Below are 16,728 nucleotides of genomic sequence, written 5' to 3' on the forward strand. Positions count from 1 at the left end.
AAGTTCATAGACAGAGATTTAAGGCCAATCTCAGATCATAAGTTGTCCATTAAAAGACACAGCTTAGTGATAGGTCTTTCCACAGTACCATTCTTTGTTTTGACTTGAACTCGACGAACAATCCCTTTCTTATCTGGATAGATATTCACAATTCGTCCCATAAGCCATGAATTTCGCGGAGCTGTATCATCGATGATCAACACTATGTCTCCTTGCTTGATAGTCTTCTTTATTATGTTCCACTTCTGTCTTTCTTGCATCAGTGGAAGGTACTCTTTAGTCCAACGTTTCCAAAAAAGATCAGCCATATACTGTATCTGTCTCCATCTCCTTTTAGCATAAATGTCATTTTCATCAAAAACACCAGGGGGCAAAGAAACTTGGCCTTTTAGTAACAGAAGATGGTTAGGAGTTAAGGCTTCTGGATCTTTGACATCTTCGGAGACTACTGTAATAGGTCGGTCGTTGAGAATGAACTCGATTTCACAGAGTAATGTGATCAAACCCTCATCATCCAAAGTCTGTTGTCCGATGGTTGAGTAAAGCATCCTTTTTATAAGACGAATGAGTCTTTCCCATGCACCACCATGATGGGAGCCATATGGAGGATTAAAAGTCCATTTAATGCCAGCATCTAGTATTGAATTCTGGATCTTGCAAGTATTGAGTTGAGCCAATGCCCTTTTTAACTCTCGTTCGGCTCCTATAAAATTTGTTCCATTGTCGGAGACTATTTCCTTAACTTGTCCTCTTCGACAGATAAATCTCCGTAAAGCCGAGATACAGGAGTTGGTATCCAGTGAAATCACTACTTCAAGATGCACTGCTCTGCTTATGAGGCACGTAAAAATGGCTCCATATCTTTTTGCTAGATTACGTCCTCTTCTTACCTGTATGGGTCCAAAATAATCCAGTCCCACATGCGTAAAAGGGGGTAAGTCCGGTGTAATGCGACATATAGGAAGATCTCCCATCTTCTGGTGCATGGCAGAAGAATTCCATCGCCGGCATAACACACATTCACGAATAATTCTTCTTGCAGCGGAATTTGCCTTGATAATCCAATATTTCTGTCGAAGTGTAGACAATATTTGGCTCCTTCCACAATGACCCACCTTAGAATGAATATGATTCAAGAGTAATTTTGACAACTGACAATCCCTGGGGAGAATGGCAGGATGTAAGATTTCTTCAGGCATGGCAAGCTTGCTTAACCTTCCTCCGACTCTTAATATACCGTCCCTAAAGACTGGATCTAACTTGTAGATCTTACTATTCCTTTTAACAAATTTTCCTGTCTTCAGAGAGGCTATTTCATCATCAAAGAAGCATTGTTGGGTATAAATCACAAGAGCCTTCTCCGCATATTCAAGATCTGTCAAGGATAAGGTTTGTGATCCAAGTTGTTTTTTGTACTTGGACATCAAATTATCCACTTGCTGTTGATGGACTTGACCATTCTTTATAGAGACGGACAACAAAATTTCCTTTCTCCTTTTACTCAGAAGTCCCAAGACAAATTTGAACTTCAAAATCCATGCAGTCATCCTCTTCAGACGATCCCAGGATGAGAACCTTTCAATAAAACCGATGAGGAAATCCTCATTCTGTATAACAGTCGAAGTGAATGTAACAACAGTTTTCTTGAGTTCAGGATCGTTGTCCTCCATGGTATATGATTCATGATTAAAATTTGGCCAATTGATTTCAGGCTCTCTCAAAAAATCTGGACCTTTAAACCATCGTTCTCTACTGCAAAAAGCTTTAGCTGCTACTCCTCGCGAAGCATCATCTGCAGGATTAAGAGCTGTCTGCACATATTTCCATTGGGATTTTTGTGAGAGATCTCGTATGATGCTCACTCGATTTGCCACATAGGTCTGAAACCTTCTGTTGTCATTGTAAATATACTTAAGTACAGAAGTGCTATCGGTCCAGAAAATTGAGTGTTGTATTGGCAACTCAAGTTCTTGTTTCAGCATTCGGTCCATACGGACTGCAAGAACAGCGGCAGCAAGTTCCAACCTTGGAATAGTGATGGTTCTGAGAGGAGCAACCCTCGCCTTGCCCATTACGAGAGCTGTATGAATGCATCCTTCCTCGTTAATGAGCCTAAGATAGCTGGCTGTGCCAAAACCAACCTCACTGGCATCACAAAAGTGATGCAGCTGTACACTTGAAGATTCTTCAAACCCTTTAGGTTTAAGACATCTATCTATATTGAAGTCTGACAATTTCACAAGCTCACTCAACCAATTATTCCACTGCTGTGCAAAACTAGTTGGGATATCTCCATCCCATCCAAGATTCCTTCGACACAGCTCTTGAACTATTCTTTTAGCTGGAAGAGTCAATGGTGCAAGAAACCCAAACGGATCAAAAATTGAATTGACTATTGACAAGATGTTTCTTCTACTAGTTGGATGATGCGATTTTGGATTAATTCTGAAGAAGAAAGTGTCGGCTTCCATGTCCCATTGTATGCCAAGTGCTCTTTCCATAGGCAATTTATCCTTCTCGAGGTCTAGTATTTTAAGATCTTGGATTCGGTCCTCCTCTGGTATAGTAGCAAGAACTGATCGACTACTGCTGGCCCATTTTGTTAATTTAAATCCAGCAGTTGCACATGTTGTTCGGAGCCCATGTACCAGATCCACAGCCAATTTCTCATTCCGCACAGATTTTAGACAATCATCAACATAAAAGTTGTTTCGAATGGTGCTAAGCACTTCAGCATCTACCTTCCCTTCATTATCATCAGCAGTCCTTTTAAGAGCGAAGTTCGCACAACTTGGCGATGAAACGGCCCCGAAGAGATGTACAGTCATTCTATACTCAGCTAACGGATAATTTGTGTTCCCATCAGGCCACCACAAAAATCTTAGGAAATCTTTATCCTCTTTTGGTACTTTGACTTGATGGAACATTCCCTCAATGTCTGCCATAACCGCCACAGTCTCCTGACGGAATCTGAGAAGTACACCCAGAAGCGTATTCATAAGGTCTGGGCCTTGCAACAGCTCAGAATTCAAAGAAGTGCCCTGAAAGGTAGAAGTACAATCAAAGACCACACGGATCTTTCCTTTTTTCTTATGGTAGATTCCATGGTGTGGAATGTACCACAATCTTCCATCCCTTCTATGAAGCTCCTTATCAGGGACCTTTTCAGCATAGCCCTTCTTAAGGATATCATTCATAAAGACCTTATAATCTCTCAAGAATGTTTCATCCTTCCTAAATCTTCTAAGAAGGCTAAGAATTCTTTGCTCAGCAACTTCTCTATTATTCGGCAGGTTAACATCATCTTTTCTAAAGGGGAGTCGTAGCTTATAATGACCATCTTGCATCTCAATAGAATCATTTGCAATGGACAAAAACTGCTTATCCTCAAAAGAAAGTTCCTTCTTTTCACCATACATCCGTTCTGAGAACTCTTGGTTGTATTGATCAATCAATAAACTCTCCAATCTGGCCACCGAAATTCTATTAGAAGTGACATATGATTGACCACAATACGTATTTGAGCTATTGCTCAAAGGACCATTAATAAGCCATCCCAGACAAGTTTGAACTGCATAAGGTCCATCCGCTTGGCTGTTAATGACCTTCAAAGGCTCCATTGCTTTAGGAACATTGACTCCTATCAAAAGATCCACCTCGGCCTCAATGGAGTCTAACCGGACATCATTCAAGTAGGGCCATCTTCTGATATCATCCTGCTTTGGTATGTTTTCTTGACTCACAGGGATAGAATTTTGAGTAAAAACTTCAGGCAATTCTATAAAACTGCTGCCATTAAGACTGCCCACCTCCAGTCCAGTTAACCTGTGAGTCTTTACTGGCTTCTCATGGCCCATAGTCTTCAATAGAATGTTGGTTTTCTTACCACTTACATGAAGCTTCTCCATTATTCTTTCTGTACAGAAGGTCGCAGAGCTTCCAGGATCTAAAAAGGCGTACGTACAAATAACATGACTACCTTTGTCTGCTTTTACTTTAACAGGTACAATTGCCAACTTGCAATCTGCAACACCGGCCCCTGTTTGATCCATGGATACCATAGCTATGGTGATAGAACTACTGGAATTACCTTCGATCCCTTCTGTCTGACTATCATTCCCTTTGTGAGGCTCTTGCGTTCTTGCCGAATTTACATACATCTTGATTGTATCCTCTTCAGAATGCAAAATTGTAGGATGTCTCCTTTTGCAAATAGAACAGGTTGCACGCTTCTTGCATGTTCTACTCATATGCCCTTTTGTAAGACAAGCAAAACAGAATCCATTGGTCCTGAGAAACTCAATTTTCTCCTTATGGGGCCTTTTAGGGATTATATGACAGACTTCCATTTTATGGCTCCCTTCACAGAAAGAACAAGGCTTTTCAAATGCTGCTCGAATACTGCTTGAATTGCCAAAATCCAATTTCTCTCTGTTAATTCTGGTATCAGCAGGCTTAGCATCAACTGACGAAATTGCAGTGACAAAACTCTTTTTACTGCTAGATTTGAACTGCATCGTTCCCTGCCTGGGTTGCTGACCTTTGAGGTTTGAAACCGTATAACGTATATCTCCAAAAACAGGGTCTAGAAGAATTCTGGCATGCTTTTCAATGAATGTTACCAGATCCTGAAATCTGGGCCTTTGTTTGGTTCGTTCCAATATCTCATATGCTGATGATCTCCAGTTTTCTCTTAATTTATAAGGAAGCTTTGAAACAATCACCTTCATGTTGGAAGGTAAATCCAACTCTGAGATACTGGAAAAGTCTTGTGCCGCATTGCAGCAGCCTCGTAAAAACAAGGCATAACTTTGCAGTTCCTTCCCATCATCTGGCTGGATATTGTTCCAATCAAGTGCCTTCTCAATGTAGGCACTAACAATTTTGAACCCATTTCCAAAATGATATTCAAGAAGTCGCATTGCTTCCTTATAACCATCATCAGAATTCCTATGGAAACAGCTTTGAACCAAATCCTTTGGTTTTCCTGTGGTGAACTGCTCTAAAAAATACAGTCGATCCTGGTTGTTATTGATCTTGTCCTCAATATTATATTTAAAGGCCCGCATGAATGATCTATACTTTAATGGATCACCATCGAAGACTAATACCTCCTTTCTAGGTAAACTTGCTTGCCTTTGCTGATTCACCAGGAGGTCAGCCAAATCACATTGCTTTTGCATAATAGTTGTAATATCAACACCATCTGTTTCTTGATTCATAACTGCGGGATTTTGCGGTTGACTATAGGAGGCAGTAGGAATATCACATGGGTGATCGCTTGCCAAAGACGGAACCACAGGCATCTCCGAAGGCTGAGAAGTTGGATTCAAATTATCTTCATCCTCTAAAGTCCTTTGTGGCTTGTGAACAAATCTTTGCAAAGGTGTTTTAGGCACTGACCTCACATCCTTAAAGGTGGCTGGAGATAACATTGCTTCAACTTTGCTTAGTTCAGAAGATTTTATCGTTGAATGTTGCTGCAAATATTCATTCATTTCATTTCCAGGCTCTAGAGACTTACAAGAGGTTTGCAAAGATTCAACGTTGGACTGTGTTTCATAAAGCTCCAAGACCTTTAACTTTGCATCCGTAGCAGCCAAATCCGTTTCAAGCTCCAGAGTTTCCATTTTTATTTGCAATTCAGCCTTTTGTTTCTCCAATACGTGTTTCCTTTTAAGGGCCTCAACTTTAGCCAACAAAGCAGCCTTTTCCGCAGCAACTTTTACACGTGTCGAAGAAATCTTAGAAGATGCTTTGGATGATACCTTTGAACCATTATCACTCTTTGATTTCACTGAATTCTTAGATACATTTGAAATGCTGTCTTCTGGTTGTACACTTAACTGTGGATCACCACAAGCACTCATCCATACATCGACCTCATGCAAAAAGTCATTAAAAGTAGCCATCCTAGGCTCAAACCAATCAATGCGTTCCATTTCTTTGACATCCTCTGATAACAGATTTTGCACAAGAATATTCGCATTCATAAAGTCCTCAAGAGCCCTTTTAAACTCCTTCAAACTCTCTTTTACAGCTTCAATGCTTTCCTCTGCATCCATCAAAACTCGTATATCGTTCATTCTTCGAGTGCACGAACCAAGCTTCCCTCTGCGCGAAGCACTTAATGTTTTCAAACTTTGATCACCCATACTGGCCGCCTCAGACTCATCAGCCATCTTAAAACCGTAATCCTTTTTCCCTTTTAATTCACTCGCCGACCCGTCTTCACATCACCGCATTCATATACAACATCAATGAAACTCGTATTCACCACTTCCGCAATCTTCACCTTTAGGCTTTCCATGCCTCACCACACAGCAGCGAGCTGATACTGAGCTTCCCAAGCGCTTAAATTAAATAAACTCGCCAACCGGCGCATTACTCACGGAGCGGCGACTTCTCATTCAAGATTCCCGTTCAGGATTGCGCAATATCCACATCTCAGTGTGCAACGCAGCTCCAGTAGGAATGTCGGCGTCTTCCGTATACAATCCAGGGAGTTTTGAGACTAATGTCGTGACCTTCCAGCACGCCGGGGAATCACAGTCGACGCGTGTTCCTTTTACTCCATTATTTATTAGCAATGGTTTGTTGATACAACATTAAAAACGAGACTCAACACAGTTCCCCTCACGGTCTCAAAACTGTGTCCCTTTCCCCATAGGCCACACCCCTCTCCCGTGACCATGGCTTAAAAACACCAATACAGCGGGTACAACCCCCTCATTAACCAATAAGAGATAACAAATGCACAAACATAACACATTACCTCACAGGCTCGTACATACATGTATATATATTCATGAAAAACAACTTGAAAAAAATCTTTTTTTCTTTATTCCTGAATAGCTGTCCCATCAACATGCACCTGTGAGGCTGTATAAAGCTTGCTAGGTTGATTTTCAGCTCTTGAATTATTTATTCACTCTTTTCAAGTTACCACAGGTGTGCAGCTCACCCTCTCTCTCCAGCATAATTAACTAAGTGGATACGGTATTAGAAATATTCCTGTTAGCAATGCATCTCTTCAACTCTTTTATTCACATATAATGGCTGCATATTGCACTTTGGGGATGCAATAGAAATGTGAGGAAGAAAACTTACAGCATGGAAACCCCCAATGACTGCATCTGCTCATGTTTCTCTGAATTATTCAGAGCATCTCGCCTGAATGCAGTAGCCTGATGAAGGGAATGATGTTTAAGGCTGGACTCTACCATAGTGAGAATGTTGTCTGTGGTATTAAGAGGTGTGTTGTGTCTTAATTATACAGTTAGATCAGGAGGGTTTCTGTAGATCCATGGGTAGAGTTGTGTGCTAATAATTGTATGTTTGTAACCCCAGGGACGAGTTTTATGGGAGTCATGCGAGTTTGAGACATGTTTGTGTTGTAGTAAAAAGGGTTACAGGTTACACTGGTAATTAGACAAGTGATTGTCTTTATGAGTGAGTCATCAAGTCATTTTAGACTCACTAAATTATTCAGGAACAAAATACGCAATTGTTTTTATGAGTGAGTCATTGAATCAATCACTATCAAATGAAATGATTCATTCAGAAACACTGACTGATTCAGGAGGGCAGTGTATTGCTCTGTAGACACATCTGCTTTGTCTTGTTGTGAAATAGCTTCATCGGAATAGAAAAAAATGGACAAAATGTTATATAAAAGCAGTATAATTTGCAGTTGTGCCATCTGTACCGCAGTTGTACCAGTCTTAATATATTGTGGATTTTATTGGAACACTGTATTAACCATTCAGAAGTGATAACTGGACACCAGAACTATTAAAAATCATTATTATATGCATACTTGAGACAATGTGGGTGTTAGTTGAGGGTAGCACATGAATGTGTAGTCTGTGTTATTTTAGTATTTTTTATATATACTGTTATAGGTTTTATTATTATTTTGAATGAGCTTTTTTATATTTCCCATTTGCATTTTAATTTGTGTAAGATTTTGTAATTTTGCTATGTGCTTTTGTCGTTGTTTCTGTAGTTTTAATATTTTACTGTTTAGCTATATTTATTTATATTTTAAGTTTAAAACTTCAGTTTCAACATATTTATTTTAGTTAGGTGCCAGTGCAGTTTTTTTAAGTTTAAGTTTTTTTTTAAGGCTTTTATATGTAAATGTAAATATATGTACATATATAAATGTCTCTTATGCTCATCAAAGTTCCATTTATTTGATAAAAATACAGAAAAAAGTAATATTAAGAAATAGCTAATATTGCAATTTAAAATAAGAGTTTTCTCTTGTACTTTAAAATATCATTTATTTCTGTGATGCAATGCTAAATTTTCAGCATCATTACTTCAGTCCTCAGATAGTGTCACACAATCCTTCAGAAATCATTATAATATGCTGATTTATTATCAATGTGAGAAACAGTTGTGCTGCTTAACATTTTTGGAACCTTTGATATTTCCTTTAGAATTATTTGATGAAAAATAACAGCATTTGTTTAAAATAAAAGTATTTTGTAACAATGTAAGTCTATCACTTTTTATCAATTTTAAACATCCTTGCTGAATAAAAGTATTAATTTCTGGAACATTTACTGACCCTAAACTTTGAACAGTAGTGTATATTGTTTGAAAAGATTTCTATTTTAAATAAATGCTGTACTTTTCAATGTTTTATTCATCAAAAAATTCTGAAAAAAGTATCAGTTTCTAAAGAAATATTAAGCAGCACAACAGTTTCCAACACTGATAATAAATCTGAAGACTGGAGTAATGATTCTGAAAATTCAGCTTTGCATCACAGGAATAAATTCTATTTTAAAGTACATTAAAAAAGAAAAACACTATTTTTAAATTGCAATAATATTTCACAATATTACTGTTTTTTTCTGTATTTTTAATCAAATAAACAGCCTTGATAAGCAGAAAAATATATAAAAATCTTACTTATCCCAAACTTTTGAACGGCAGTGTATCTATAGAGAGAGAGAGAGAGAGAGATCCACTACTGTAGGAAAGATACTTGTCTATAATGTTTTTAATTATTAAAACTTAAAATAAATGACAGCAGCTCTTTGTCTGAAAATGAAATATGGCTTTGGTTTCAGGAAGCTATATCTGTTCCCAGATGATCTCAGGATCTAAATTTGATCTCATTTCTTTTTTCAGATTCCCTCATGAATCATGTATGAAACACAGCAGTATGACAGTCCGCCACAGTACAGTCCACACTACACTGCCCCATCAAATATGTACACATCCCGAAGTTTCTACTCTCAGAGAAGCGAGTATGGCTTATACTCTTCAGTGCCTGATGCTCCTCAGACAGAGGGAAACCCTCAGCACTTCTACAGATGGTTCTCACCGCCTGGCATCGTGAAAACTATGGAGGGACTGACTGCTCTGCTTTGTTTCGTTATTTTCGCCTGTGTCGCTTCCACTCTAGTTTGGGATATGCACGGCTATGAGAGCAGCATCGGAGCCTATGTTGCCGGATCTGGTGGCTATGGGATGGGGTCCGGTTACTATGGAGGAACCTACGGCTATCAGAGCTCTTATATGACACCCTACTCCGCAAAGTCAGTCATGATCTCCATGGCAGCCCTAAATTTCGTAGTATCTTTGACCATCCTGGTGATGAGTTTCTCTAAGACTTGGTGTGTGCGTGGAAAAACGTTTTACCTAACTGTTTTGGTGGTGGATGTGGGTCTGGCGATCCTTCAGTGTGTTATAAACATCATATTCGTCATTGGGGTGAATCCCATGGCCCAGAGTTCACAAAGCATCATGTACAACCCCATCCTGATGATGTGTCAGACCTCATTAGGGACTCCCAGCATCAGCGCCGGAGCCGGCACAGGCTTCCCGGGTGCATTTCCGACCTTAAATCGATATCTCTATCACTACTGCTTCATGGATCCTGAGGAGGTCAGTATGGCAAGACATACACTACCAGTCAAAAGTTTTTGAACAGCAAGATTTTTAATGTATTTTAAATAAGTCTCTTCTGCTCACCAAGCCGGCATTTATTTGATCCAAAGTGCATCAAAAACTGTTTGATTTAGAAAAATTTTGAAATATTGACTCTACTATTTAAAATAACTGTTTTCTATTTAAATATGTTTTAAAATGTAATTTATTCCTGTGATCAAAGCTAAATTTTCAGCATTCTTACTCTAGTCTTCAGTGTCTCATGATCCTTCAGAAATCATTCTAATATGCTGATTTGCTGTTCAAGAAACATTTTTTATTATTATTATTATCAGTTGAGTACCCTTTTTTCGGGATTCTTGATGTTATGATGGTAAATATTCAGCTTTGAAATCACAGAAATAAATTATATTTTAAAATATATTCAAATAGAAAACAGTTATTTTAAATGGTGAAAATATTTGCAAAATTTTACTGTTTTTTTCTGTACTTTGGATCAAATAAATGCAGGCTTGGTGAGCAGAAGAGACATCTTTAAAAAACATTAAAAAGGTAGTGTACACTTCAAAATAAAAGGTCCTTTATTGGCATCCGTGGTTTCATTAAGAACCTTTAACATGAATAGAACCTTTTCATTGCACTAGTGGAAAAAAGGTTGTTGAGATTATTAAACTGTTTTAAGAAAAACATGACCAAAAGGTTCTTCTGGGAACTTGAAATGTTTCTTCTGTGGCATCATTGCGAAAACTTCCTTTTTCAAACCTTTATTTCTAAGAGTGTAATTTTCATTTCTTACTTGCTCTGTACCTGTAATTTCACTGTAACAGTAATCGTTTTAAATTGGTGTTTTCTTTTTAATTTTAGGCTGTGGCTCTGGTATGTGGGCTGTTTGTCATGATTGCCCTGGTTGTTGCAGCCTATTTTGCCTATAAGACTCGAAGCAAAATATGGCGTCATGACAAACCTAATATCTACTGGGAGGAACCACCTATCCTCAGAACAGACAGAAGCCAAAATTCACAAAACTGGGTGAGTTCATAAGTGACAGTCCAGATTTATCATAGTCTTTGCTATTGACATTCAGATTTTTTGTCATATACATATATATGCTCAACAAAAAGGCTACATTTATTTCAAAAGCATATATATCAAAAGCAGTGAAATGCTTTGTAATATATTTGAAAAGTAATTTATTCCTGTGGTGGCAAAACTGAATTTTCAGCATCATTACTCCAGTGTTCAGTTTCACAAGATCCTTCAAAAATCATTCTAATATCCTGAATTGCTGCTCAAGAAACATTTCTTATTACAGTTTATTTTTATTCATTTAGTGCAGTGTTTACATGAAAGGAGTGCATTTTCGAAACTAATCACACTTGTAACATTTCCAGTCAGACTTTCAAACCCAGATCTCATGCTTTCATTACAGTTCTAGATATTTTCAGTCCACATAATCATTATTTCAAAGCACAAGATTTGTGTACTTTTAACAGTCAGTCAAACAGTCAGTCAAACAATGCAAGATACATGTTTGAAATCAGCCATGTTGCTGAATTAAAAATGTTACAGTTATACAGGATACTGTATTGTAATACTATCAGTCCAGTCAGTCAGACAGTACATTAATTGCACTCACTGTACCAAGCCTGTATTGTAGTTTTGCCCTTTTAGGGTGATTTACTGTAATGTGCCAGTCTCTACCATGGTAAGGCCTTGTTTAGATGTACTGTAACAATAATTCATTGCACTTTGGAAATTGCAAATCATGCAGTTCTACAGGATCTTTAGCTCTAGAAATATATAGATTTACAAAATGATTCACTGATTGACCATTAAAGGGATAGTTCACCCAAAAAGGAAAATTCTGTTATTAATTACGCACCTTCAAGTCGTTCCAAACCTGTAAGACCTTTGCTCATCTTTAGAACACAAATTAAGATATTTTAAATGAAATCTTAGAGCTCTCTGACCCTGCTCAGAGAGCAATGCAACTGACACGTTCAAGGACATTGTTAAAATAGTCCATGTGACATCAGTAATTTTATAAAGCTACAATAATACTTTTTGTGCGCAAAGAAAATAAAAATAAAAATAAAGACAACAATTTATTCAACAATTTTTTTTTCTTTCACGTCAGAGAATGCATGTACTCTCATGGAATAGACGTAATTGTTGAGAAAAGTTGTTATATTTGATCTCTTTGTGCACAAAAAGTATTCTTGTAGCTTCATAAAATGATGTCTATTTTAACAATGTCCTTACTACCTTTCTGGGCCTTAAATGTAGAAGTTGCATTGCTGTCAATGCAGGGTCAAAAAGTTTTCATCAAAAAACATCTTAATTTGTGTTCGGAAGATGAACAAAGGTCTTATGGGTTTGGAACGACATGAGGGTGAGTAATTTATAACAATTATCATTTTTGGGTGAACTATCCCTTTAAAATCAGTTGGATTGAATCATAGAAAACATATTAAACTGGACAAGATGAAACATTTTATGTTGTGAAAAATGTGTTTTTTGCTAATGCAGCCGAAAATGCTAAACTCTTTAAAATGTTTGAAAGTGCATTTTGATGATGTGTTCAGAAATTAGTATCACAAGTTTTGAAACTGCACAAAAATGAATTAAAGGGGGCATAACACAGACAGTTCTTTAGAGACATTCTTCCCGAGTGAGTCCCGTGCAGCACTGCAGCCGAATGAAGCGTATTGATGGGCGTGCACTTGCTCTGGCTCTGGTTGATTTATCTTTTTATCCCAATTTATCTTTTGGGATAAATGCCCATACAAGGAGTTCCACCCTTTAGGACCTCATAAAGAGCCATGATCGAAAAAAACATTCAGAAACTTGTAAGAAACCCGGAACTGTGTATTCAGCACAGAAATACTGTTATACGTTAAAAGTCATTTTTAGTTTTTTATTTTGGCCATGTTTAGCATGAGAATCCAACTCTTCAACAGCGTAAATAACTTAACATGCATGAAACAGCATTGTTTAAAAAAATATTGTCAATGTTGAAAACTGTTGAGGTGCTTGATTATTTCTTATTTAAATAATATTTTTTTATTTTGACTGTGGCAGTATGTTTGAAACTGTTTGTATGCCTGTGTTTGTAGCCTGCGACACCAGTGCCGTACAATGAAATCATTCATATGATCGGAACTGTTTTTGTGTTAATCATTCATAGATTTACAACGATTCTAAAGTGAATTGCTCACTTCACAATGATCGATACTGAATAAAGGTCAGTTAGTCCTCTCGACAGTCACAGATAACTTCAACTGAAGTTACTATATAAGATGATGCTATTTTTATAGATAAAGATAACAGCTTATGTAATAACTGACTGATGTTTTCATATCCAAATGTGTATTTGCTTTAGCTAAGTTTCTACTGGTTACAGTTTATAAACAATAGCGTCCTGTGTAATTATCAGAAATAAGTAGCTATAGTATACGAAGTCGACAAGTTTTTATTTACTAAGCCTAAATAACTCAACTTTTGCTCTTTATGAGAAGTTAATTTTATTCGGTTTACTGTGAGGTGACACTTTAAACGGGGTCGTTCTGAATTCTTGGACTATGCAGTGACTTTCCTGGAAGTGACTCAGATGTTGCTTGTTGTTGTTAAAGACAATACACAGGCATTCCTGAACAGGCAGTGCGCCATGTGCAGCTCTCATCAAATGTGCTTCCTGAAAGCTAAAATAATTACGCTTCATTAAGAGGAAGTCATGCATGTGCATGAGGGTGGGATAATTGTGTTGTGATGGATTTACAGTGTCTTGGTGTATTGTGGGATATAAAGCTGCTCAAGTGGTCTCTTCAGATACAGTATTGTTCAGAGAAATCTGTGATGGTATCTCTAAATGTCCTCCGGTCTGGTCTACTTTCCCATCAGGTCATTCTGCGGTAGTTTAAGTGTCAGACTCAAATTGATTCATTATGTGTTGTTCTGTGGTTCTCCGGCTCCATTAACACTTGTTTCACGGTCTGTTCCAGCGAAGCACTCGATACACCCCCACTGTGGTTTTATCAGAGAAGGCTACCCCTCATCTGAAAGCAGAGAACAGCTTCACCTCCTACACTGAGGAAACAGTGAGCGTGTACAGCGAGTGTGCGTACAAAAGCAACGTGTGAGTCCGTCTTTCTGAGCATGTTCAGGACAAGAAATTCTTAGAAGTACAAATGCACACTAGCCTTTCATTGCACTTTGCTTTAAAGGTATTCTGAGAACGTGAACGGTTGCTCTCCAGAGAATCGGTGGATGAGCTCTAGCCCTGTGGAGGAAGTTGAAGTGGAGAGCAGCTCGGTGCAGGAGAAACCTGTAACATACGAGATTGAAGAAGTGCTCTGTGAGACGGGATACATCACTGCTGGAGATTCGGCCACTGAATTAGACACATATGAGTTGGAGGAGTGAGTTGCAATCATGAATACTTCTTAAAGAGCAGGTCATATGGTTTTTTAAAGTGTCCTAATATTGTGTTGGAATCCCCTACAACAGGTTTAAATGCATCTAAGGCCAGAAAACAAATTTTCTCAGAATATACATTTATACATAGTCATTTATCAATGATTTCGAATCAGTTTTGAGCATAATGTCTGTAAACCCTTTCCTTCCATAAGCCTACTCTGCTTTGATTGGTCAGCTGACCAAGCCTGTTGTGATTGGCACAGAGAGGAGTACTTGAGCAAGTTAGTGAGTGTTACCATCTGTGTTGCCAAGTCCATATATGTTTTTGACATTGCAGATGGAAGCGACCCCAATAACGTCATATTAACCCAGATACTGCAATTTTTAACGAGGGACCCCCCTCAAAATGCCATTGGGCTAGTTTTGCTAGGGTAGCAATTGGGCAGGTTTTGTTGTGAAAACCTGGCAACCCTAGCATTCACCTTTACATAAAACAATAATATAGTGCTCCAATCCTTCTATATTATTAAACAAAGTAATTACAACAAAAACAGTCTATATTAATCAACATGTTCTTAGGAAATAGTGGGTTCACAGCAAATTATCGAAACTACTTCAGTAAGACTGTGGTTTACCTGCACTAGGTATACATGACATATTAACAGAAAAAAATTATATTTTGCGCACTAAGTTTAAAATGTACACATTACATATCAGTCGTACTTACAGGTTGTGGTTCAGAGACGCTGGTTAGTTCAAATAAAGAAGATTAGAAGCCAAAAAAGATTAAAGCCAAGATTAGAGAAGCAGTCCTCTGTAAAATGATGAGCAAACAACAAAAGGTTCGAGTTGTATTGCTGTGGTATCATGGAAAAAAAATATTTTAACCACTGATTCTTCACATCATCATCTTTCGGCAATGAAACTTGCTTTCACAGTGCAGAACAGCGTCTTAGTGTAAACCCTAACTAGTGTTAAGTGTTTGTGGTCAGGTCGGACTGTTTGTATTTTGCAGGCAGGCGGGATTATGCTAATGTATTACCTAGTGATGTATATCGGTAACAGGCAGACTATTCGAAAATATGGCGACTCCTTAAGGCGATTCTGAGTCTAATCTTACTTTTGAAAGACAATATCTTTATGTATAATGCATTTTTTGATGAACAACTTTACAGACTGTTTACACTGAAGGATAGATAGCTACATTACAAACTGCAAAAAAGTTTGAGAACCCATATGACCTGCTCCTCAAAAAAAAAAAAAAAAAAAAAAAAATCAGTTGAGAATCTTTTTTTCTATTATTGTGTTCCGGAAATAGTTACTTGGTTTTTCTTCCTGCTACAGCTCTTATTCTGAAGTTACAACCGATGAACAGCGCAGACAGTACAAGAAACAGTTTGATATCTCTCTCGCTGAATACAAGAACCTCTGTGCAGAAATGGATGATATCGGTGATCAAATGAATAAACTGAGCCGAGAGCTGGACACCCTCCATGAGGACTCCACCAAGTTCCAGGTAGGTATCAAAAAGCAAAAAAGTAAAGTAATAAAGCTAAGAAGGTTTATCTGACATTTGTTACAACATTTGTTTTATATGATAGAAACTTAAAGGGATAGTTCACCCAAAATTACTCAGCTCATGTCGTTCCAAAACCTTAAGACCATTGGAACACAAATTAAGACATTTTTGATAAAATCCGAAAGTTTTCTGACCCTACATAGACAGCAACAGAACTGACATGTTCAAGGCCCATTTACTCACCTAGATGTCATTCAAAATGTTCATGTCTTTCTTTCTTCAGTCAAAAAGAAATTAAGGTTTTTGAGGAAAACATTACAGGATTTTTCTCCATATAATGAACTTCAATGGGAGCCAACGGGTTAAAGGTCCAAATTGCAGTTTTATTGCCGCTTCAAAAGGCTCTACACAATCACAGCTGAGGAATAAGGGTCTCATCTAGTGAAACTGTCTGTCATTTTCTATTAAAAAAAAATCGGTTTATAAACTTTTTAACCACACATGCTCATCCTACACTAGTTCTGGGATGCATATGTATGAACATCAAAATCATTGTACCCTTTTTTGTAAAGGGCGTTTGACTTTCTTTGCACATTCACTTTGTAAACACTATGTCGGTACTTTCCAATGTGATGAGCATTTGTGGTTAAAAGGTTTATACATTTTTTGATTTTTTAGAAAATGACCAATTGTTTTGCTAGGTAAGACCCTTATTCTTCGGCTAGGATCGCGTAGAGCCCTTTGAAGCAGCATAGAAACTGCAATTTGGACCACTGGTTCTCATTGAAGTCCACTATATGGAGAAACATCCTGGAATGTTGGACATCTTGGGTGACATGGGGGTGAGAAAATTGCGAATGCAAAGACATTTTTATTCTGGAAGT

The 16,728-nt window shown here is 37.7% G+C and overlaps 1 protein-coding gene across 1 annotated transcript in view; it reads left to right on the forward strand.

Annotated features, from left to right (window-relative positions):
- Positions 1 to 16,728, forward strand: part of LOC141343516 (uncharacterized) — a 29,195-nt gene that overhangs the window by 11,423 nt on the left and 1,044 nt on the right. Inside the window, exons 7-12 of the mRNA XM_073848080.1 lie at positions 2,939 to 2,955; positions 9,178 to 9,906; positions 10,774 to 10,938; positions 13,911 to 14,044; positions 14,133 to 14,327; positions 15,670 to 15,841. Of these exons, the coding sequence (XP_073704181.1) occupies positions 2,939 to 2,955; positions 9,178 to 9,906; positions 10,774 to 10,938; positions 13,911 to 14,044; positions 14,133 to 14,327; positions 15,670 to 15,841 (1,412 nt within the window). The remainder of the gene's footprint in view (positions 1 to 2,938; positions 2,956 to 9,177; positions 9,907 to 10,773; positions 10,939 to 13,910; positions 14,045 to 14,132; positions 14,328 to 15,669; positions 15,842 to 16,728) is intronic.

The sequence above is a fragment of the Garra rufa genome, chromosome 10, assembly GCF_049309525.1.
Source record: "Garra rufa chromosome 10, GarRuf1.0, whole genome shotgun sequence".
NCBI lineage: Eukaryota > Metazoa > Chordata > Actinopteri > Cypriniformes > Cyprinidae > Garra > Garra rufa.